Source organism: Hyla sarda, chromosome 6 (assembly GCF_029499605.1).
Source record: "Hyla sarda isolate aHylSar1 chromosome 6, aHylSar1.hap1, whole genome shotgun sequence".
Classification (NCBI taxonomy): Eukaryota; Metazoa; Chordata; class Amphibia; order Anura; family Hylidae; genus Hyla; species Hyla sarda.
The window spans coordinates 238,286,342-238,311,450 of NC_079194.1; the positions used below are offsets into that span (position 1 = coordinate 238,286,342).

General features: G+C 46.7%; 1 protein-coding gene across 7 annotated transcripts in view; it reads right to left on the reverse strand.

The window, feature by feature from the left end:
• Positions 1 to 25,109, reverse strand: part of PPP6R3 (protein phosphatase 6 regulatory subunit 3) — a 136,407-nt gene continuing 111,298 nt past the window's right edge. For 4 of the 7 annotated variants that reach the window (XM_056526731.1, XM_056526732.1, XM_056526730.1 and 1 more), the window contains 4 exons: positions 15,940 to 16,084; positions 11,974 to 11,991; positions 11,593 to 11,712; positions 1 to 1,511 (listed from right to left, as the gene is read on the reverse strand). In XM_056526731.1, the coding sequence (XP_056382706.1) occupies positions 1,460 to 1,511; positions 11,593 to 11,712; positions 11,974 to 11,991; positions 15,940 to 16,084 (335 nt within the window). In that variant the 3' untranslated portion in view covers positions 1 to 1,459. The remainder of the gene's footprint in view (positions 1,512 to 11,592; positions 11,713 to 11,973; positions 11,992 to 15,939; positions 16,085 to 25,109) is intronic. The other 3 variants (XM_056526733.1, XM_056526729.1, XM_056526734.1) reach the window with 1 other exon arrangement.

The window sequence follows — 25,109 nt, forward strand, 5'->3', positions numbered from 1 at the left end:
AAAAAAAAAAAAAAAAAAAAGGCAAATTCATAAGCATGCAACCCAAATACATCTTAAATGAGGTAAAAGGAAACGTTGCGCATAATTTCCTTTTTATTGTAGTATGCAATGTAATGCTTAGGCACGTTGCATGGGAGACTACGCCTAAAAATTGTTGGCCTCAGTCTAGAGTTAAATTTTTCTTTAAAATAGCTATCTATGAGAAGTCTCACAACCCATAAGAATCTATTCATGAAATCAGACAGATTTACATCTACAAAAGGTGTGTAAGAGGCGAACAACCCTTGTATCAGACTGGCAACTTAACATTGCTTTTGTTTTTCCTGCTGTAAGACGGACTGGAGTTTACAGGAATATAGAAACATTATAAATTACATAGAATTAGCTTTTGTAATCACTACCTATGTACAAACCAGTTTAAGACAAGAAGGGGAGGAAAACAAAAACCTGTTTCTGGAACTTGTATATAAAAATAATTCACAGATCAGCACAGACAGATGACATGCAAATTTAAAATTTGATCTGTATAATTAAAATTTATAATAAAATGCTTGTCCATTTTCCACAGAACAGGACTAGCATTTTATTTCACATAAAAAAAATAAAAAAACTTAAGTGTGCATATAAATAAGGTAAAATGGGTAAAAATTCTCAGGTGAAAAATTCTCAGTATGAAGATTTTTTTCTACCTGCTGCAAAACAAGACCACAGCGCATATGGCTTTAAATTAACAATCTGTCAGAACTGTAGTAATAAATACTTAAATCTCTACTAATAGACATTTCATTTGAATTGGAAAAAAAAATACAGCAAGAAAGGATATCCGATAAACTTGCTGCAAAAAAAAAAAAAAAAAAAAAAAAAGGAAAGAGGGAACACAAGCAAAAAATATCAATGTTTGAATCACTTTTGGTAACCTAAATACAATGTGAACATTTACAGGAAGTTTTTTTTTTCTTTCTTTTTTTTATCAAAGAATAATTGTATTTGAAAAAGGAAAAAAAAAAGTGACTATTGTACAAAGTGGGAAAAAAATGTATGAATTGGTAAATACTTTGGTCACACTAATTGTCAAATAGTTATGCTTTCAAATACATTAGATCTGTGTGTATACACTTTATAAAAACTATTTTTACAACCATTTTAACCATAGTATCACTGTTACTGAAGTGGTGAGTTCTTATGTCATAGGGCACCAGTTTTGTTTAGAATACAATACAATATAAACATACACAAAAGTCTTATTTCTCAATGTGCAATTTTTTTACACTTTCAAGTCTGTGCAACACCTTAAAATCGGAGAAAAAAAAAATAAAAGTTGCTGGTCCTGATCCCTTGCAAAGTTAGTGCAGCAGTGACTAGCGTCGACAGGCTTCTGACGAAATCCTCAAGTAACTCCACTTGAAATCCCAAAGGGTAGCAGTCCTGCAATCTTCAGCTAAACAGTAGGAATCACACATCATACTGGGCCATTGCTGGACACCCCATCCAATACAATTTGTTCAGATGTTCTTTGTACATAGAAAAAAATAAAAAAATAAAAATAAAGAAAGAACACATTTAAGAACTTAAAGCTATACACTAATTTCAAAGCAAATAAGTAATTGCTAGAACTTTATAGCAGTTTCCAGTGAAAGGCTCTAGTAAAGGCCCCTCATGCATACTATCTTCGCTATCTTTTGGCAGTATGGTCTAGTAGTACTGTCAAAACTAAATACACTAATGCTGCAGTGTTTCCAAGACGGGGAGCCTCCAGCTGTCACAAAACTTCCAGCATAGCCAGACACAGCCTTTGACTTCATGCAGTCATTTGTTCAAGTCTATGACCCCTTTAACACACCCCCTGGCCAGAGGGTGTAATGCTTGCTTTCTGGCACCACCTAATGGAGGTAGCTTTCCTGTAACTTTCCTTAAAGTTGTTCACACTACATAATTCAGTGAAGAAAATCTCTTTGCTGAATTTGTGCAGCCATGCTCTTATTCTTAATTTGTGCAGAATTTGCCATGAAAATAAATGCTGAAAATCATTCCCATTGACATTTGGCCTATACCGTATTTATCGGCGTATAATACGCACTTTTTAGGCAAAAATTTTTAGCCTAAAGTCTATGTGCGTGTTATACGCCGATACACCCCCAGGAAAGGCAGGGGGAGAGAGGCCACCGCTGCCGGCTTCTCTCCTTCTGCCTTTCCTGGGGTCTAGAGCCCGGCTGTTGGCCCTTCTCTCCTCCTGGCTATCGGCGCCGCTGCCCGTTCTGTCCCCCTGACTATCGGTGCCGGTGCCCCATTGCCGGCGCCAATAGCCAGGGGGAGAGAAGCGGCGCCGACAGCCATGGGGAGAGAAGCGGCGCCGACAGCCAGGGGGAGAGAAGGGGCAGCGTCACCCATTGCCGGCGCCGCTGCCCCCCCCCATCCCCGGTGGCATAATTACCTGTTGCCGGGGTCGGGTCCGCGCTGCTTCAGGCCTCCGGCGTGTGTCCCCTGCGTCGTTGCTATGCGCTGCACGGGACAGAACGGGCAGCGGCGCCGATAGCCAGGGGGGAGAGAAGGGCCGGCAGCAGAGCTCTAGACCCCAGGAAAGGCAGGGGGAGAGAAGCGGGCAGCGACGGCCTCTCTCCCCCTGCCTTTCCTGGGGGTATATCAGGGTATACACGCGCACACACGCACCCTCATTTTACCATGGATATTTGGGTAAAAAAACTTTTTTTACCCAAATATCCTTGGTAAAATGAGGGCGCGTGTTATATGCCGATGCATGGTATACCCCGATAAATACGGTAATTACCGGTTCAGGCAGAAGATCGAAAAAAAAAAAAAAAAAAAACTGTAAAAATAAAAACAAACATGTGGTATCGCTGCGTACGTAAATGTCCGAACTATAAAAATATATTGTTAATTAAACCGCATGGTCTATGGCGTACACGTAAAAAAATTCCAAAGTCCAAAAAGGAGATTCTTTAACACTTACCGTAAAATCTCTCTCTCGAAGGATCCATTGGGGGACACAGACCGTGGGTGTATGCTGCTGTCTCTAGGAGGTGTAATAAAAAAAGTCAGCTCCTCCCAGCAGGATATACCTGCCTTCAGGCTCTGAGCTAGTCAGTTTAAGTTCTAGAGCAATAGGAGGAGACCAATAGGTCAAAGGAAAACCCAAAAACTGTCCGAGAACCAGAAGTAAATACATAACTGAACACACCCACGGACAGAGAACCAACAGGAAACAAACCCAAACAAAGGGTGGGAGCTGTGTCCCCCAATGGATCCTTCCAGAAAGATTTTACGGTAAGTGTTTAAAAAATCTCCTTTTCTCTATCGGCTCCATTGGCGAACACAGACCGTGGGACGTACCAAAGCCGTCCCTTGGGTGAGCAGATAAGTAATCAGGCAGACGGCCGATCCACTGTCGCCTGCAACACCTTACGACCCAGACTAGCATCAGCCGATGCGAAAGTATGAACTCTGTAGAACCTCGAGAAAGTGTACAAAGACAACCAGGAAGCCGCCTTGCAAATCTGCGAGGCCGAGGCTCTATTCTGGAGAGCCCAGGATGCCCCGACAGAACGAGTGGAATGAGCAACAACCCTGAAAGGAGGAATCTTCCCCTTGCAGCGATAGGCTTCCGAAATAGAGGACCTAATCCACCTAGAAATGGTGACCTTGGAAGCAGGTTGTCCCTTGCAACGACCTTCCGTAAGGATAAAAAAGGAATCACACTGACGAAACGAAGAAGTGATTGAGAGATAAGCCGAACAGCCCGGACGTAGTCCAGCTTCTGTAGTAAGCGCTCCCTAGGATGAGATGAGAGGACAAAATGACGGGAGGACAATGTCCTCATTGAGATGAAAGGCCGAGACCACCTTGGGCAAAAAGGAAGGATCTGGCCGGAAAACGACCTTGTCCTGATGGATCACCAGAAACGGAGAACGGCAGGAAAGAGCTGCCAATTCAGACACCCACTTTCCGAGAAAGGAGGCGGAGAGACACCTCTCTAAGGGGTTCAAAGGGTGCACCCTGGAGGGCAGTCAGAACCAAATTTAAGTCCCAAGGGGGAGAAGGAGACTGATAAGGAGGAACAGCGTGCGCCACTCCTTGCAGGAAAGTCCGGACAAGAGAATTAGAAGCCAGGGGCCGCTGGAAAAGAACAGTAAGGGCCGAAACCTGACCTTTAAGGGAACTGAGAGACAATCCCAGTTCCAGCCCCGAATGTAAAAAGGAAAGAAGACGGGGAACTGAGAAGGTCACCGGGGAGAAGTCCTGAGCTTCACACCAACTAAAATAAGACCGCCAAGTATGGTGGTAAATTCTTGCGGTGGAGGGCTTACGAGCCTTGAGCATGGTGTGAATGACTTGTGAGGAGAACCCGCAGGCCCTGAAAACCGCGGTCTCAACCGCCACGCCGTCAAATGCAGGGACTGTAAATTGGGGTGGCAAAGAGGACCCTGAGAAAGTAGATCCGGGCGGAGCAGAAGGCGCAGAGGAACGTCGTCCAGGAGCCTGGCTACGTCGGCGTGCCACGACCTTCGGGGCCAATCTGGAGCTACCAGAATGGCGGGAACAACCTCTGCCTTGAGCTTCCTAAGAACTCTGGGAAGGAATGGAAGAGGAGGGAACAGATAAGGCAGGGCGAACCCCGTTCAAGGAATCACTAGGGCGTCCACTGCCAAGGTGCGAAGAGGTCCCCTTTCGGAATGCCCCAGAGGTCACAGAGCTGCGTGAAGACCTCCGGATGAAGAGACCACACGCCGGGGTCGGACCGACTGAGGAAGGCCGCTTCCCAGTTGAGCACTCCCGGAATGTGGATCGCCGAGATGGCCGGAACCTGGCTCTCCGCCCAGGAAAGAATTTGGTCACCTCGGCCATGGCTGATGAGCTGCGCGTGCCGCCCTGTCGATTTATGTACGCCACGGCCGTGGCGTTGTCTGACTGAGCGCGGACAGGACGGGACTGAAGACAGGGCTCCCAATGAAGAAGACAAAGAAGAATCGCCTGCAATTCCAATATGTTTATCGGAAGAAGGGTCTCCTGGGGAGACCAGAGACCCTGAACAGTCCAATCGCTGAACACGCCGCCCCAGACAGGCTGGCATCCGTAGTAACCACTTGCCAATGAAGGGGAAGGAAGGACCGCCCCTGGATAAGAAGGGGCAAGCGGAGCCACCAGAGCAGAGACTGACTGACCCTGGGAGGTAGAATAATGTGACGACGGAGGGACAGGGGCGACCTGTTCCATCGAGAGGGAATCGCCAGTTGGAGAGGTCGGAATGGAACTGAGCAAAGGGCACGGCCTCCATAGCTGCCACTATCCGACCCAGGACTTCCATACAAGTGCGGATGGAGACTGATACCTGAGTCCGCAGGGAGCGGACCCCCTCCTGGAGCGCCAGACGTTTGTCCGGCGGAAGATAAATTCGGGCAGGGGCCGTGTCGAATCGAAACCCCAGAAAGGTTAGAGACTGGGTAGGCCGGAGGACTGACTTGTCCAGATTGACCAGCCAGCCAAAACGAGTCAGAGTGTGGAGAGTGACGTCCAGATTCTCCCGAGTCTGGGCTCTGGTTGGAGCCTTGATGAGAAGGTCGTCCAGATAGGGTATCACCGAGATGCCTCTCGACCGCAACAGGCCCATCACTGGCGCAAGGACCTTCGTAAAGACCAGAGGAGCCGTGGCTAGACCGAAGGGGAGAGCTACAAATTGAAAGTGCCCCTCCGGAACCGCAAAGAGGAGGTACCGATGATGGCCCGGAAATATTGGCACATGGAGGTAGGCATCCATGATGTCCACTGAGGGGAGGAACTCCCCATTACAGGGACGCCACCAGCGAGCGGAGAGATTCCATCCGGAAGCGGCAGATGAGAAGATGACGGTTGAGACGCTTGAGGTCTAGGATTGGTCGTACAGAACCGTCCTTGTGGACCACAAAGAGATTTGAATAGAAACCCCGAAAACGTTCCTCTAGGGGACAGGAGCAATCACCCCCTGGAGAAACAGGGACTGGAGAGCCGCACGAAATTGCTTCGCCAGGGGAGGAGACCGGGGGACCCGGGATCGAAAAAAAACGATCCCTCGGGAGGAAGGCAAATTCGATTCAGTAACCGTTGGACACCACATCTCTGACCCAAGAGTCCTGAATGTGTGAGGTCCAGATGTCTCGGAAACACAAAAGACGACCTCCCATCCGCAAAGAAACCGCGGGTGGAGGTCTTACTTCATGCAGAAGTGGGTTTGCGGTTGCCCGTTTGGGCGCAAAATGGCCAGAGCGGTTGGAGTCCGACTTCCAAGACGGGCGAGCCCAGAACGAGGGAGCCTTCTTGTCCCTAGAGGTCGCCTGCCCGGATCCTTTTTTGGAGCCTAATTTTGAGGTAACAAGGAACTCTTACCTCCCGTTGCCTCAGAGATAATCTCAACAAGGAGATTGCCAAAAAGACGGCCACCTGTAAAGGGAAGCTCAATGAGAGACCTTTTGGAAGCGGCATCCGCATTCCAAGCTTTAAGCCACAGAGCGGCAGAGGGCTGCTAGGTGACCCACAGCAAAGGCAGAACGGGCTGCCTGCATGGAAGCTGCACACAGAAAGTCCCCAGCCTTAGCGCAACTGAGAGCCAGAGCAGAAAGATCCTCTGGGGGGGGGGGATCCCGCTAAAATATCCTGATGGAGCTGTCAACACCAATCTGACAGGGCCTTGGACACCCATGTCGAGGCGAAGATGGGAAGAGAAGAGCCAGCTGCTTCAGTAGCGAACTTCGCTAAAGAATCTACCTTTTTGTCCACGGGATCCTTGAAGGCAGCGGCATCTGCCAGAGGCAGTGTAGTCTCCTTTGAGATCCGGGAGATTGGTGGGTCCACAGAGGGAGAGGAAGCAACCTTAGCGACAAAGTCCTTGTCAAATGGATAACGTTCTTGAATTGTCTTGACTCCCGGGAATCTCTTGTCCGGATGCTTCCATGCGGATTCCAGAATGTCGTCAAAGTCAGCATGAGAGCTGAACCTTTGAGGTGCTGGCTTAGTACGATGAAGGGATACTCCCGGATTGACATCCGAAGATCCTGGGTCCTCCAAGTGAAAGGTGTCTCTTATGGCTGTCACCAATGAGTTCACCATAGCAATTGAGTCCGAGCGTTCCTCTGGGTCAGATGCCGATTCGGAAGCCTCGTCCACTAGTTCACCAGGGGAATGTGAAAGAGTAGAGGCAGTCCTGGGGGGGGGGGGGGGGGGGGGGGCGATCCAGACCGGGTAAGCGGCTCTAGCGTGGCAGAGCGGCGACTCCGAGAACGTCCTCTGGAGCAGTGACGTTTGTGCCCAGATGATGGGGGGGGGGGACCGGACCCGCGAGGGGAACGCCCACGTCTATCCGAAGACTCAATGGACAGAGTCAGACGAGGCACTCCTAGCACGCTTGTGAGAGCGTGAAGTATGAGGAGACGAAGAGCGGGCCCTCTCAGAGGTCCTGCGCAGGGATGACCCCCTTCAAAGCGGACACCATTTCGCGGGAGGCCTCAGCCACCGAACGGGAGACTTGGGTCAAGTCAGCCATATACTGGGTCAGGTAAGAAACCCAGGCTGGAGGAGCGGCTGAACCCACCGGGACCAAAAGGGCATCAGGAAGCACCAGAGGGTCTGGGGGAGCAGAGGAGCAGGCAGAGCAAGCGGGCTCAGCGGAGCCAGGCATCTTGGTATTGCAGTGCATACAGGTATAGTAAGTCACTGAATTTTAGAGGGATGAACAGCCCTGGGTGCGGATATAATGGGGTACAAAAAAAAGAGAAGACCGGCACTTTCTCACTCAGATCGGTGTCCCCTGTCAGCTGCAGAGAGGAGACTTGCTCCGTGCAGCCAGCTAGACTGAAAAGGCCAGCCAATAGGGAGGGAGGGGCGTGCCTGAAACAAGGCACGTAGTAACTGACCACTACACACAGAAAATCGCGCCCACATCGCTGATTGGGCGCTGCCTCGCGCCCCGAGAGCTCCCCTGCCCAGTGGGCGGAGCTACAGCCGCCGAGGAAGAACTGTCATGGCGCCCGCTCCTTGTCCCGAGCGCACCGCCTAGCTGTATATGAGCTCGGGGAAACTGAGCGGGCAGCCAGAGCGCCGGCAGAGGCTGCCGACGAAGTGAAAGTAAAAAGAAAGCTGGCACTGAAGCGCCCGGCTCATAACAGTGCCGCGGCTGCAGCCGCGTATAAGGTGCTGTAGAATGCGACATAAGCCGGCTCTGAGAGAGCTTGAGCCGAAGAAGCGCCGCGGCTGACAGCCGCATATAAGGCGCTGAGTAGTGGCCAAAACACACACACAATATAAAGGATTTATAACACATGCCTTATAAAAACATGCCCCTTTACTGTAATTGCTCCCCCAGTATAGTGCAGCCCCTGTTAAACAAGCCCCAAAAAATTAGGGTGGGCCAAAACAGGGGGCCTCCAGAGGTTGCAAGGCTGTACCTGTGGAAAAAGTTCTTCCCTCAGTCAGAAGAACTTACCTAATGAAGTCTTCAGTGAAGTCTTCAGTCAGCTTATGGTCCCTGCATCACGCCTGGCTGCTATGCGCAAGCGAGGCGAGCAGAGACATAGGGGGACCCGGACCCATGAGGTACCACCCAGGCGCTGACCGTTGGCGAGAGGGGGTTAACAGCGCATATACGCAATGTTTGTGCCCCCTTACTCGCAATGGGGAAACAGTGAACCGCAGTTCCTGAGTCACCACCTGAAAACAGAAAGAAAAGGGAATTAAAAAAAAACTAACACGTCCCTATACTAGGAAAATAAAAAACAGAAGACCTGGTCTGGGCAACCCAGACCAGTCCGCCTCCTTCAGACACTAAGCTTAAACTGACTAGCTCAGAGCCTGAAGGCGGGTATATAGTGCTGGGAGGAGCTGACTTTTTTATTACCATAGTGTCACACCTCCTAGAGACAGCAAGATACACCCACGGTCTGTGTCCCCCAATGGAGCCAAAAGAGAAATTGCGCATATTTGGTCACCTTTCATACCACAAAAAAATGAATAAAAAGCAATCAAAAAGTCCAATCAAAACAAAAATGATACCGATAAAAATGTCAGATCATGGCGCAAAAAATTAGCCCTCAAACCGCCCCATATGCGGAAAAATAAAAAAAGTTATAGGGGTCAGAAGAGGACATTTTTTAAACGTATAAATTTTCCTGCTTGTAGTTATATAGGTTTGATTTTGTTGTACTTCTGGAAAAAATCATAAGTAGGGTATCATTTCAACAGTAAGGACCTACAGAATAAAGAGAAGGTGTCATTTTTACTGGAAAATGCACTGCGTAGAAACGGAATCCCCCAAAAGTTAAAAAATTTTTCAAAAAAAGTTTTGCCACACAATTTATTTATTTTTTACCGTTTCGACATGGATTTTTGGATAAAATTACTAATGTCACTGCAAAGTAGAATTGGTGGCGCAAAAAATAAGCCATCATATGGAATTTTATGTGCAAAATTGAAAACTTTCTGATTTTTAGAAGGCGATTAGGAAAAAAAAAAATGAAAATGCAAAAACGGAAAATGCCCTGCGTAATTAAGGGGTTAAAGGCAATAGGAGTATGATGCAAGGTGGAATCTTGCCCTGAATTTCTGTTGTGTGGATGAGCCCTAAGGCAGTCTGACCCCTTAACGACCAAGGATGTAAATTTACGTCCTGGTGCTGCAGTCCTTAGCGCACCAGGACGAATATTTACATCCTGTACATGACCACGAGCATCGGACCGATGCTCTGATAATGTGTGGCTGGTCCCAGCTGCTGAACACAGCCAGGGACATGCCGGTAATGGCAGACATCCGCGATCGCGCGGATGTCTGCCATTAACCCCTCAGATGCTGTGATCAATACAGATCACGGCATCTGTGGGAGTGCGGTCAGAAATATGGATGATCGGATCACCTGCAGCGGGGATCCGATCATCCAGCATGGCGGCCGGAGGTCCCCTCACCTGCCTCCACCGCCTTCTGCTCTGGCCTGAGATCGAGCAGAGCATAAGATTTGCAAAATTGCTGTTTTCTTTGTAATTTCCCCACACAAATAGTATTTTTTGGTTGTGCCATACATTTTATGGTAAAAGTTAGTGATGTCATTACAAAGGACAACTGGTCGCGCAAAAAACAAGCCCTCATACTAGCCTGTGGATGAAAATATAAGAGTTACGATTTTTAGAAGACTTGGAGGAAAAAACGAAAATGCTAAAATAAAATTGGCCTGATTCTTAAACCCTTAAGGACCAGGGGTTTTTCCATTTTTGCACTTATGATTTTTTTGAAAGTTAAGGAAGAAAAAATAAAAACTCAATTTTGCACCTAAAAATCCACATGATGGCTTATTTTTTGTGCCACCAATTCTACTTTGTAATGACATCAGTCCTTTTACCCAAAAATCGACGGCGAAACAGAAAAATAATCATTGTGAGAATTTTTTTTTTTTTTAAACGCCATTTTGTAATTTTTGGGGGCTTCCGTTTCTACACAGTAAATTTTTGGGTAAAAAAATGACACTTTATTCTGTAGGTCCATACAATTAAAATGGTACCCTACTTCTATATATTATATAGATTTCTGGAAAAAAAATCATAACTACATGCAGGAAAATGTATACGTTTTAAATTGTCATCTTCTGACCCATATAACTTTTTTTATTTTTCCGCATACGGTGCGGTATAAGGGCTAATTTTTTACACCGTAATCTCCGTAAAAAGTTTTTAGTGGTACCATTTTTGTATTGATCGGACTTATTGATCGCTTTTTATTCATTTTTTCATTATAGAAAAAGTGACCAAAAAGGCACTATTTCGGACTTTGGAATTTTTTTACGCGCATGCCATTAACTGTGCAGTTTAATGATATATTTTTATAATTTGGACATTTCCGCACGCGGCGATACCACATGTTTATTTTTATTTACACAGATTTTTTTTTTTTTAATGGGAAAAGGGGGGTGATTCAAACTTTTATTAGGGGAGGTCTTAAATGATCTTTATTCATATGATGCAAAAAATCATTTTATGATTTTTTGAAGTGTTATAGCTCCCATAGGGGACTATAGCACTGCACACACTGATCTTTTACATTGATCACTGGTTTCTCATAGGATTCTGCCGCTTGACTGCTCATGTCTGGATCTCAGGCACTTAGCAGTCATTCGGTGATCGGACACCAGGAGGCAAGGTAGGAGACCCTCCTCGTGTCTCACAGCTGTTCGGGATGCCGCGATTTCGCTGCAGACATCCCGAATAGCCCCCCGAGCTAATCGGCAGTGATTTACTTTCACTAGACGCAGCAGTCAACTTTGAACGCCGTGTCTAAAGGGTTAATAGCGCGCAGAATTGCGGCGCGCTATTAGCCATGGGTCCTGGCCGCCGTCGTGGCCCCGCGTTATAGAAAGAGAAAGGACTCAGGACGTACCGGTAAGACCTTTGTCCTTAAGAGGTTAAGGACGAAGCCCATTTAGACCTTAAGGGGTTTAAGAGCCGTACAACATGACTTGGGATTATTGGCCAAAACAGAATGTCAACAAATATTCGGCACCTTTATTACAGGAATTATTTTTACACAATACTTCTAAACATTGCAATGACATGGAAAGAAACTACTCACTTCTGTTCTTGACTGCTACTGTTTGGCTGTGAAGCTGGAGGATTTTCCATAGTGGAATCAGCGTTCTCCACAACATATTTACAAGCCGAGTCATTAGAGGTAGACAATTTCCCTTCCTCACTTAAAAAAAAAAAAAAAATTAAATCATGAGAAATAAGGCTTAAGCACAACAAAGTAGTACACAGTAAAGTCATGCACTGAGTGCCAAATGGTAGGGACACCTTGCAGCAAATTCACAATAAAAATAAAATAAATGGAAAAGTGTATCGCACAGATGTTTGTGACACAAATGGGGGGAAAGGAAGTGAAAAACAAGGAGCTTTAGGCATACAGGGAAACTTATGGGAAACCTGCACAGTGAGGATCATTAAAGATACATACCAATAGGATTTCAACACTCTGAAGCCAACAGTGCGCAGTGGAAAGGGAAAGGAGGAGAAGCAGGCATAAACAGAATGCTACTTAGTATGTGTGTTGAGTTGTGCAGGAAGAGCTACATAAATACAACACATTCATTCACTGCTGCACTTATAGCAGACAGGAAATTCTATTTCAATAAATTTTGCTAAAACTAATTTTTTACTTTCGGTATAGGTAACTCTATAATAAAGCAAACATTGAAGAGGATAAAGCTGGCTGTAAAATACAGTAAAACTTTGTGAAAACCACAAAAATCAGCTGGTCACCTAGTCCGGGTTAAGGGAAAGCTGAATCTATTTCTCCCGTTACTATCGTCTGTCACAAAATATCGTCCGTTATCAATAACGGACTATAATGGCTTCAAACGGCTATTAGAAAATCCCATTATAGTCTATGGGATTTTTCTAACGGACGTATAGGATTTTGCTACTGACGTTTTCAGCTGGTTTTCAGATGGAACTTCATACGGATGTTTAAAAACTGAGAATTTTGTAGTGTGAAAGCAGCCTAACCTGACAGAGCTCGAGAGGATCTGCAGAGAAGAATAGCAGGCAATCCCCAAATACCGGTGTGTAAACCTTGAGGCATCATCCCCAAGAAGACTGGGGACTGTAATCTCTGCCAAACTATGCAAAATTATTGATAAAGAAAAATGAAGACATTACATTGACAAAGATTTCTAACAATCAGTTTTCTCTCTTCGCTTTGTGTGAATTGTAAAAGTAAAAAAAATCACCATACTGTCAGCTGCCAGACGGAAAAGGAGACCAGTGCCAGCCGCAACCAGGACAGATGGAAGTAGAGGGTATTAAGAAAATGGGTTCACGGTCTGTGTCCCCCAATGGAGCCGATAGAGAAATGGGCTGTCTATGTTAGAAACACTGTAAATTATTGTAACAGCCGCCATTAAAGGGGTTGATCGGAACATTATTTTATTGACCCCTGCCAGCCTAATAAAACACACCCTAACTCTCCTTCCTCCACTGCCTCGTAGCTCTGGGAGCCCAATCTCCAGCTTGTCTCCATTGACAATCTGCTTCCTTAGGGTAGGGTCACGTGACACAGATCTGCAGTGTATTTTTACACTGCTGATCTGCAGGTGACCACACTCCTTGCTCGCAGCAACAATCTGCTACTCAGAGCAGTGTCAGGGGGGCCTGCGAGTCACTGCGCGCACAGCGATTCACCCCAGTATGATTGCTCAGAGCAGCAGATTGCCACTGCAAGCAAGGGGGGAAATACAGCTGGAGGTACACTAAGGAGCAGGTCACCAGCAGATCTGCAGATGCTTGTCGTGTGACCCTACCCTTAAGCTGTAGGCATGACAGTGATGCTCAGCCAATCACTGTCCACAGTGCTGTCCCACCTCAGCCAGTCATTGTCAGCCTTGGCTGTGCACAATATGCTCTAAAGCTCAAGGAAAGGAAAGTCAATGGTCGCAGATGGGGCGCCCCGATTCCAGAGCTATGAGGGAGATGAGGAAGGGAAGTTAAAGTGTTTGTTTTTTTTTTTGTTAGCCAGGCTGGGGAAAATACTACATTTCATTGGACAACCCATTTAACAGAATTTCAGGACTTTTGGTATTAAAAGGATTCCTGGCATAACTTACATTCATAATGAGTTTATTTTATGGCCCAGATACAATGCTATTCTGTTGCCTTTCAGTTACTGCATTCTGATATTTTGCAGAATAAGTCAGCAGTATTGAAGAACTCCTGTTTTTAAAAAGTGAGTGCTGCATAACTTTCCTTAAGCATAACCCCCAGGCTGTTGGCATATAGAAATTCCTGCCACGGCTCCCTTGGTGCTCTGGTATCACTGCCCTCGTCCCCCAGTGCGGTCTTCTTCCTGGTTGCCAGTGGTGGATATGTAACACTGCGGTCAGCCACAGCGGTGTGTCGGCAAAAGGCTGAGCAGCAGTGTGACGTACCCTGCTCAAAAAAAAATAAAAAGAACACTTATACACCACAATGTAACTCCAGGTCAATCCCACTTCTGTGAAATCACACTGTCCACTCGGGAAGCAACACTGATTGTTCCATTTGCACAACAGAATGTGAAATGGATTGTCAGACAACAGGTGGAAATTATAGGCAATTAGCAAGACACCCCCAAAAAAGGAGTTGTTCTTCAGGTGGTGACCACCGACCACTTTTCAGTTCCTATGCTTCCTAGCTGATGTTTTGTCACTTGAATGCTGGCAGTGCTTTCACTCTAGTGGTAGAAAGAGACAGAGTCTACAACCCACACAAGTGGCTCAGGTAGTGCAGCTCATCCAGGATGGCACATCAATGCGAGCTGTGGCAAGAAGATTTGCTGTGTGTCAGCGTAGTGTCCAGAGCATGGAGGCACTACCTGGAGTCCGGCCAGTAAATCAGGAGACGTGGAGAAGACCGTAAGAGGGCAACAACCCAGCAGCAGGACAGCTACCTCCGCCTTTGTGCAAACAAAATGACTTCCAGCAGGCCACAAATGTGCATGTGTCCACTCAAACAGTCAGAAACAGACTCCATGAGGGTGGTATGAGGGCCCAACGTCCACAGGTGGGGGGTGTGCTTATAGCCCAAAACTGCGCAGGACGTTTGGCATTTGCCAAAGAACACCAAGATTGGCAAATTCGCCACTGGCGCCCTGTGCTCTTCACAGAGGAAAGCAGGTTCACACTGAGCACATGTGACTGTGTGAGTCTGGAGACACCATGGAGAATGTTCTGCTGCCTGCAACATCCTCCAGCATGACCGGTTTGGCGGTGGGTCAGTAATTGTGTGGGGTGGCATTTCTTTGGGAGGCCGCACAGCCCTCCGTGTGCTTGCCAGGAGGTAGCCTGACTGCCATTAGGTACCGAGATGAGATCATCAGATCCCTTGTGAGATCATCAGAACCCTTGTGAGACCATATACTGGTGCCCTGGGTTCCTCCTAATGAAAGACAATGCTAGAGCTCATGTGGCTGGAGGGTGTCAGCAGTTACTGCAAGAGGAAGGTATTGATTCTATGGATTGGCCCACCTGTTCCTCAGACCTGAATCCAATTGAGCACATCTGGGACATCATGTCTCGCTCCATTCACCAATGCCACGTTGCACCACAGACTTTCCAGGAGTTGGCAAATCCTGTAGTCCAGGTCTGGGAGGACATCCCTCAGGAGACCATCCGCCACCTCATCAGGAGTTGCCCAGGCATTGTAGGGAGGTCATATGGGCACGTGGAGGCCACACACACACTACTGAGCCTAATTTTAACTTGTTTTAAGGACATTAAATCAAAGGTGGATCAGCCTGTAATGTGGTTTTCCACTTAGATTTTGAGTGTGTCTCCATATCCAGACCTCCATGGGTTGATACATTTGATTTCCATTGATAATTTGTTTTTGTTGTCAGCACATTCAACTATGTAAAGACGAAAGTATTTCATGCGATTATTTCATTTATTCAGATCTAGGATGTGTGACCTTAATTTTTTTTGAGCAGTGTATTAGACCCTTGCACTAATACACTAATTCCACCAGCAGAGGCAGGACATCTGAGGTTGGATATTCGCTAAGCCTCAGTGAGAGGGGTCAACCACCCGCAACAAGACTGCATCAGAGGGGGAGAGCTGCGATATTGGGGCACCAATAGGTAACTAAGCTTATGTTTTATATACCAGCAGCCTGGGGATAATGTTTAAGGAAAAGATACACAGGGGGGGTACCTATTTAACATAAGGACTTATTGGTGTCAAATCCTCCCCATCTCCTTTTGAAATACACACAAATCTTTTCCTGTAGAACTGGAAGCTTTGAAAACTGCTGCGGAAATGCAAAAACAAAATAAAAACACCACAAAACAAAAAAAACATACCCAACATTATCCCTAGAGCAATTGCAGGACAATCTGACATGTTTATATAAATATACAAATAAACCTGTGCTGTCAAATTTTATTTACCTTTTAAAGACTGCAGTCTCCGTTTTTGCATCAACAGTAAGGCTGAGGGTTTCCTTCATACTGCCATTCATCACAGTTTCTGTCATCTGATCAGCATTCTCAACTTCCTCTTCACCATCAGAGCTAGCATCCATTGCAACAGTAACTATTGAATTTTAATTAAAAAAAATATATATATATAAAAAAAAGTTTTGATGATCAGTCAAACTTCCTCAATCTTTCTCTTTATACTGGCCTAAGTCTAGAGAAAACCAAAGAACAATATATTTGTCTTGGCATCTGCAAGGTTTTAACCCCTTACAGACATAGCCCATTTTGGCCTTGAGGATACAGCCAATATTGATTTGTGGCAAGAAACGAAAACTGAAAACCCCAAAAGTTGCAAAATTGCGGTTTTCTTTTCACACAGTGGGCTTTACAGTAAAACTGACACTATTCTGTGGGTCAATACTTTTAAATGGTACCCATTGTTGCATGCTTTTCTATTATTGTACTGCTTTCAAACAACTTTAAACCTTAAAAGGGGTATTCCAGGGGGAAAAAGATATTCTATATCAACTGGCTCCAGAAAGTTAAACAGATTTGTAAATTACTTCTAACAAAAAACCTTAATCCTTCCAATAATTATCAGCTGCTGAAGTGGACTTATTCTTTTCTGTCTGGCAACAGTGCTCTATGCTGACATCTCTGCTTGTCTCAGGAACTGCAAAGAGTAGAGGAGGTGTTTGCTATGGGGATTTGGTTCTAAACTGGAAAGTTCCCGAGATAGGTGTCATCAGAGAGCACTTAGACAGAAAAGAACTCAACTTCAGAAGCTCATAAGTACTGAAAGGATTGACAATTTCTAACAGAAGTAATTTACAAACATCTTTAATTTTCTGGAGCCATATTAGATATATATATATATATATATATATATATATATATATATATCTCTATCTCAACAAGTTTTTTTCCTGGATATCCCCTTTAACTTTCATATTTTCCCTCCTTCCTAAGGGCTTGTTTTTGCATCACCAATTGTTCTTTGTAATGACATCACTTATTTATTAATCTGTGGCAAAAAAAAAAGCTTGGGGGAAAAAAATGCCATTTTGTAATGGCATTTATAGGGCTTCTGTTTGTACACCGTGCACTTTTTGGTAAAAATGACACCTTATCTTTATTCTGTAGGTCCATACAGTTACAAGGATACCAAATTTATGTAGGTTTTAATTCATTTTTACTACTTTTAAACTACATGCACCAAAATTATGTTTAAAATTTCATCTTCTGTCCCCTATAACTTATTTTTCCACATACAGGGCTATATGAAGGCTTATTTTTGCACCATGGTCTGTAGCTTTAATTGGTACCATTTTTGTTTTGGTGGGACTTTTTGATCGCTTTTCAAAACATTTATGGTAGATGAAGTGACCAAAAATGCACAACTTTTTACGTGTACACCATCGACCGTGAGGTTAAACTAACATTTTAATAGTTCAGACATTTACGGATGAGGCGGTACCTCATGATTATTTTTATTTCATTTAAAAAATAAATAAAGAAACTTTGGGGGGGGGGGGGGGGGGGGGAGGAGTCAAACTTTTATTAGGAAAGTTAATTAACTTTTAAACTTTTTAACACTTTTTTTAGCCCCCGGATGGGGCTACAACATGCAGTATTTTGCTTGCATACTGATCAATGCTATGCCATTTCATAGCATTTATCAGTGTTATTGGTGCTCTGCTGCTCCAGGCGGAGCAGCAGAACACCGATTGGACTGCGAGAAGGCAGGTGAGTACCCTCCTGCTGTCCTCTCAGCTGATCGGGGCATCGCGATTTTGTAGCGATAGTCCCAATCAGCTCCACTGAGCTGCCGGGACATTTTACTTTCATCTAAAGGGTTAATGCCGGGCATCAGCCCGATTGGCGGTGAGCAGCATTAACCCTGGGTCCTGGCTGCTGACAGCTCCATCCTTAAGTACCGGGACGTGAGGGCATACCGCAACAAGTTAATGTGTCCCCTCAAAATAACACCCACACACACCTTGGCAATAAAAGTATGTACACCCCAACAAGGAAATGTGCAAATTGGGCCCCAATAAGCCATTTTCCTCCCCAATTTCATGAGACATTACTAGGTCTCAGGTGTGAATGGGGAGCAGGTGTCTTAAATTTGGTGTTATGGCTCTGACACACACAAAAAGAGAGAAATTGTTGCTCTACATAAATATGGCCTAGGCTATAAGAAAATTGTTAAGTCCCTGAAACTGAGCTTCAGCAAGGTAGGCAATACTATTCAGCGGTTTCACAAGACAGGTTCCATGGTTGATTAAAGTTGAGTGCACATGCTCAGAATCATATCCAGAAGTGGTCTTTGGGAAATAAACATATGAGTCCTGCCAGCATTGCTGCAGAGGTTAAAGGGGAGAGGGTGGGGTCAACCTGTCAGATGCAGACTTTTCAGTACTCAGACCGTATGCTGCGCACTGCAAGTTGGTCTGCATGAATAAAGCCTCTTCCCAAGAGCTGGCATACATTATTTTGAGCGGAAACCACATTAAACGCTGTTATACAGGCTGTGCACTCACAACACTGAAGAAATGACACCCTGCTACAATGTTATGTCACATGAAAAGATTAAATATTTATTAACATGTAGTTGGGCAACAAAGTATTTAGTCAGCCACCAATTGTGCAAGTTCTCCCACTTAAAAAGATGAGAGGCCTGTAATTTTCATCATAGATATACCTCAACTATGAGAGACATAATGAGAAAAAAAAAAAACATAAAATCACTGATTTTTAAAGAATTAGCAAATTATGGTGGAAAATAAGTATTTGGTCACCTACAAACAAGCAAGATTTCTGGCTCTCAAAGACCTGTAACAACTTCTTTAAGAGTCTCCTCTGTCCTCCACTCATTACCTGTATTAATGGCACCTGTTTGAACTTGTGATCAGTATAAAAGACACCTGTCCACAACCTCAACCAGTCACACTCCACTATGGCCAAGACCAAAGAGCTGTCGAAGGACACCAGGAACAAAATTGTAGACCTGCACCAGGCTGGGAAAACTGAATCTGCAATAGGAAAGCTGCTTGGTGAGAAGAAATCAACTGTGGGAGCTATTATTAGAAAATGGAAGACCACTGATAATCTCCCTCTAACTGGGGCTTCACACAAGATCTCACCCCGTGGTGTCAAAATGATCACAAGAACAGTGAAAAAAAAATCCCAGAACCAAACAGTGGGACCTAGCGAATGACCTGTAGACAGCTGGGATCAAAGTAACAAAGGCTACCATCAGTAACACACTACGCCACAAGGGACTCAAATCATGCAGTGCCAGACGTGTCCCCCTGCTTAAGCCAGTACATGTCTAGGCCCATCTGAAGTTTGCTAGAGAGCATTTGGATGATCCAGAAGAGTATTGGGAGAACGTCATATGGTCAAATGAAACTAAAGTAGAACTTTTTGGTAAAAACTAAACTCGTCGTGTTTGGAGGAGAAAGAATGCCAAGTTGCATCCAAAGAACACTGTACCTACTATGAAGCATGGGGGGTGGAAACATCATGCTTTGGGGCTGTTTTTCTGCTAAGGGACCAGGACGACTGATCTGTGTAAAGGAAAGAATGAATGGGGCCATATGAGATTTGGAGTGAAAATCTCCTTCCATCAGCAAGGGCATTGAAGATGAAATGTGGCTACGTCTTTCAGCATGACAATGATCCCAAACACCGCCCGGGCAACGAAGGAGTGTCTTCGTAAGAAGCATTTCAAGGTCCTGGAGTGGCCTAGCCAGTCCCCAGATATCAACCCCATAGAAAAACGTTGGAGGGAGTTGAAACTCCATGTTGCCCAGCGACAGCCCCAAAACATCACTGCTCTAGAGGAGATCTGCATGCAATGGGCCAAAATACCAGCAACAGTGTGTGAAGACTTACAGAAACGTTTGACCTCTCATTGCCAACAAAGGGTATATAACATACTTCTATATAAGTATTGAGATTAACTTTTGTTATTGACCAAATACTTATTTTCCACCATAATTTGCAAATAAATAATTGAAAAAAATTAGACAATGCAGGGGGAGTTGGCAGCTGAGAACAGGGGTTATCCACTGTTCTGACAACTGTTATATTCCGCAGTCCACACATTTCGTTCCCTTGTTGGGCTGCCCTACATGTTCCTCTAAGTACACTATGCACACATCCCCATCTCTCACAGAAAAGATTGCACTTTCACATGCTTTGCCCTTTGTGTATTGGAACAAAAAAAAAAAAAAAAAAGGGTGAGGGAAAAAAAGATTTTTTTAATGCTTACCGTAAAATCGCTCTCTCGAAGGATCCATTGGGGGACACAGACAATGGGTGTATGCTGCTGTATCTAGGAGGTATGACACTATGGCAACAACAAAAAAATCACTCCTCCCAGCAGGATATACCCGCCTCCAGGCCCTGAGCTAATCAGTTTTAGTACCAGAGGAATAGGAGAGGACCGACAGGTCAAGGTAAAAACACGAACTGTCCGAGAACCTGAAGAAAAAATATAACTGAACACACCCTCGGAAAGAGAACCAAAGAGAAACCCAAAAGGGCGGAAGCTGTGTCCCACAATGGATCTTTCGAGAAAGATTTTACCGTAAGCATTAAAAATCTCCTTTTCTCTATCGGCTCCATTGGGGGACACAGACATGGGACGTAGCAAAGCCGTCCCTTGGGTGGGTAAGAAATCAGTCAGGTGGACGGCTGGCCCACCGCCGCCTGCAACGCCCAACAGCCCAGAGTAGCATCAGCTGATGCAAAGGTATGAATCTGGTAGAACCTTGTGAAAGTGTGCAAAGACGACCGTGTGGTTGCTTCACAGAACTGCGAGGCCGAAACCACATAGTGGAGGACCCAGGATTCCCCGAAAAACGGGTGGAATGAGCCAAAACCCTGAAGGGTGGGATCTTCCCCCTTGCAGTGGTAGGCTTCCGAAATAGCAGACCGGAGCCAACTAAAAATGGTGGCCGTAGAAGTAGGTTGTCCTGTACGACGACCTTCCGGAAAAACAAAAAAAGTAGTCACACTGTCAAAAGGAAAAGGTGACTGAGAGAAGTCCGAACAGCCCTTACCACAACCAGGTTGTGGAGCAAATCCTCATAGAGATGAAAAACTTGAAACCATGTCAGGTAAGAAGGACAGACCTGGACGGAAAACAACATGTCCTGGTAGACAACCAGGAAGGGAGAACGGCAGGAGAGCTGCCAGCTCCAACACCCTCCTAACAGAGGTAAGAGCATGCCACGTTAAGGAATGCTACCTTCCAGGGAAGAAGGCGAAGAGGACTGTCTCTGAGAGGTTCAAGAGGAGCACCTTGCAGGGTACCTAAGACAAAGTGTAAATCCCTAGAGAAGAAGGGAACCGATAAGGATGGGCAGCGTGTGCCACTCCCTGAATAAGTCTGGACATGAGAATTGAATGCCAGAGGATGTTGAAAAAGAACGGAAAGGGTTAAGTGACCCTTAAGGGAGCTGAGAGCCAAGCCTTGGACCAGCCCTTATTGGAAGGGAAAAGGGGTCAGGGAAGGGAAAACAACGAACGGAGAAAAAGGCCGAGTTTCACGCCAACGAAAATAAAACCGCCAGGTATGGTGGAAATTCTTTGCAGAGGAAGGCTTGCGAGCCCTCAGTATGGTGCGAACCACTTGGAAGAGAAAACCACAGGTCCTTAGAACCGCGGTTTCAACCGCCACTCCGTCAAAAGCCGAGACGGTAAATAGGGGACCAGAGATAGGAGGTCCGGGCGAGAGGGAAGGTGCAGCAAGTCGTTAGGATCCCGACCGCGATGACGTACCATGCCCGCCGGGGTCAGTCTCAGCCACAAAAATGGCGTGAACGCCCCCTGCTGTGAGCTTCCTCAGGATCCTGGAATGAGAGAAAGGGGAGGAAACAGATAAGGTAGGGCAAAGCCCGACCAAGAGAGAGGAACGCTTCGGTTGTGGCGGGACGTGCAGAGCCTGGAGCGCCTCAGAGGCTGCAGGTCACCGCTATCACCTCCGGATGTAGGAAGCACTCGCCTCGACGGCTAAGAACCGGCTGGGACAGACCACTCCCAGTTGAGTATGTCCGGAATGAAGATCGCCGAGATGGCCGGAAAGCTGAGCCCCGCCCAGAAGGGAACGTCCCAACGAAGCAAGCAAAGATAGAATTGCCCTAGTCCCAACATGATGATGGGGAGAAGGACTTCTCAGGGGACCAAGGCCCAGACAGGCCGGTCCTTGAAAACACCTCCCCAGTCCGACAGACTGGTAGGAAGGGGCAGAAAGGAGCACCCCTGAAAAAGCAGGGGGAAACGTAGCCAACATAGAAGGGACCAACAAGACTGCCGAGAGAAGGAACCTGCGGTCGAGAGACAAAGGAGACCTGTCCCACCGGAAGAGAATCACCAGTTGAAGAGGTCGTGATGAAGCTGGGCGAATGATACAGCCACCACCAACCGACCCAGGAGATCCATGTAAAAGCGAATGGAAACTGGAGCAGGGAGCCTAAGTCATCGGACTCCTGCAAGAGAGTCCGCCAACTGCTCGGCGGAGTTGAAGCGGGCATGAGGCAGTGTCGAATTGGAGCCCCAGTAGAGAGGTTGGACTTGTCCTGATTGACCATCCAACCAAAGTGAGACAAGGTCCGGACGTGGAGATTAAGACACTCCAGATTCTGGGCCCTGGTTGGAGCTCTGATCAGGAGGTCATCCAAGGAAGGAATCACTGTAACCACTCTTGTCCGTAAAAGGGCTATCACAGGCACCAGAACCTTGGTAAGGGCCCGTGGAGAAGTGGCCAGACCGAAGTGAAGAGCCAATATAGAAAATGACTGTCCGAAACTACAAAGCGGAGGTACTGCTGATGACCGGCATCCTTTATGTCCACTGAGGAAGAAAACTCCCCTTGACCCATGGACGCCAGCACCTAACGGAGAGACTCCATTCAGAATGTGCTGGGTGAGATGCTCGAGAACCAAGATTGGGCGAACAGAAACGCCTTTCTTGGGGACCACAAAGAGGTTGAAATGAAAACCTCGAAAACGTTCCCCTGAAGGAACCTGGACAACTACTCCCTGGATGAAAGGGAACTGGAGCGCGCCCCAAACTGCCTTTGCTAGAGAGGGGGACCGGGGGGTCCGGGAAGGAAAAAGCAATTCCATGAAGGGAGGCAAATTCGATCCTGAATGTGCGTGGTCCAGGCATCCTGCAAGAGTAAGACGACCAACCACTCGTGAAAAGTCTGCGGGTGGGGGGCGACCCTTCAGGCCGAGGTAGGCCTACAGGTGCCTGATGGGGCCAGAAAACGGCCGGTACAGTTAGCGAACCTCGGGTCCGCAGGACCGGAAGGAGAAGGACCTCCGACAGGCGGTTCTGCGAGCCTTATCCAGAGGCAAAAAGGAGCTCTTTTCATCCGTTGCCTCACTTCCTGAAGGCGGTGACCGCTTTCCAGGCAATAAGCTACATGGAGCGACGAAGTGCTACCAGGTAGCCAGTGGAAAGGGCAGCCCAGCGGCTGCGCATGGAAGAAGAACACAGAAAATCTCCAGCTAAGGAGCAATGGAGAGCTAGTGAGACACCTGCTGTCTCAAAAGCCAATTTAGCCAAGGTTTCCACCTTCTTACCCACTGGATCCTTGAAGGCAGCCGCATCGGCCAACGGCAGGGTAGACGCCTTAGAGAGGCGGGAGACCGGTGCATCCACAGTTGGAGAGGAGGTCCACCGAGCAATGAGGTCCTTGGCGAAGTGATACTGCACCTTTGCCTTCTTCGTTTCCAGAAACTTTTGTCAGGGTACATCCAGGCGGATTCCAGCAGGGCGTCAAATGCAGCGTGAGTGCTGAAAGTCCTGGGTGCCGGACGGGCACAAAGAAAGGAGACTTCTGGAGCCACGTCCGAAGTTCCTGGGTCCTTTAGTTGGGAGGTGTCTCTTATGGCCAAAACCAATGAGTACACCACATGAGGCATATCCGTGCAGTCCTCAGAGTCGGAGGCCAAATCGGAAACCTCATCCACAAGTTCCTCAGGAGAATGGGAACGAGGTGAGGCAGCCCTGGAAGGGGTCAGGCACGATGAAAGGGAACTTCTGGAGCCACGTCCGAAGTTCCTGGGTCCTCTAGATGGAAGGTGTCTCTTATGGCCGAAACCAATGAGTGCACCATGTACGACATATCCGTGCGGTCCTCTGAGTCAGAGGCCGATCGGAAAACTTCATCCACAAGTTCTCCAGGTGAATGTGAACGTGAGGCGGCCCTGGAAGAGGGAGAGACTGACCTGGTACACGGGTCTGGAGAGCCAGAGCGGCGACCATGGGAGTGTCCACTAGGGGAGCGACTCGTGCTACAAGTGGTAGCAACGGGGCAATGCCTGTGAGGGGAGCGCCCATGCCTGCCCAAAGACTCAGGGGATGAGTCAGATGAACACCCCTATGACGCTACGAGAGCGGCAGTATAGGGGGAAAGCGGAACCCTCCGGAGTCAGCTTTTTGTCCCTACATCATGCCGGGCTACCATATGCGAGCAAAGCGAGCAGGGAATAGGGGGACCCGGACCCATGAGGTACAACCCCAGGCGCTGACAGTTGGCGAGAGGGGGTGAACAGCGCATATACGCAAAGTCTGTGACCCCTCAATCGCAATGGGGAAACAGTGAGCCGCAGTTCCTGAGTCCCCACCTGAAAACAGGAAAGAAAATGGAATAAAAAAATCTAACATCCCTAAATCTAGGAAAATAATAAAACATAAGACCTGGTCTGGAGAGAACTCCGGACCATGTCTACCTCCTTAGACACTAAGCTTAAACTGATTAGCTCAGGGCCTGGAGGCGGGTATATCCTGCAGGGAGGAGCAGAGTGTCATACCTCCTAGAGACAGCAGCATACACCCATGGCCTGTGTCCCCCAATGGAGCCGATAGAGAAAAAACAAATTGGTCATCACGTCACACCAAACTCCAAAAATGGGCTGGACAAAATTATTGGCACCCTTTCAAAATTGTGGAAAAATAAGATTGTTTCAAGCATGTGATTCTCCTTTAAACTCCCCTGGGGCAAGTAACAGGTGGGGGCAATATAAAAATCACACCTGAAAGCAGAAAAAAGGAGAGAAGTTCACCTAGTCTTTGCATTGTGTGTGCCACACTAAGCATGGACAACCGAAAAAAGAGGA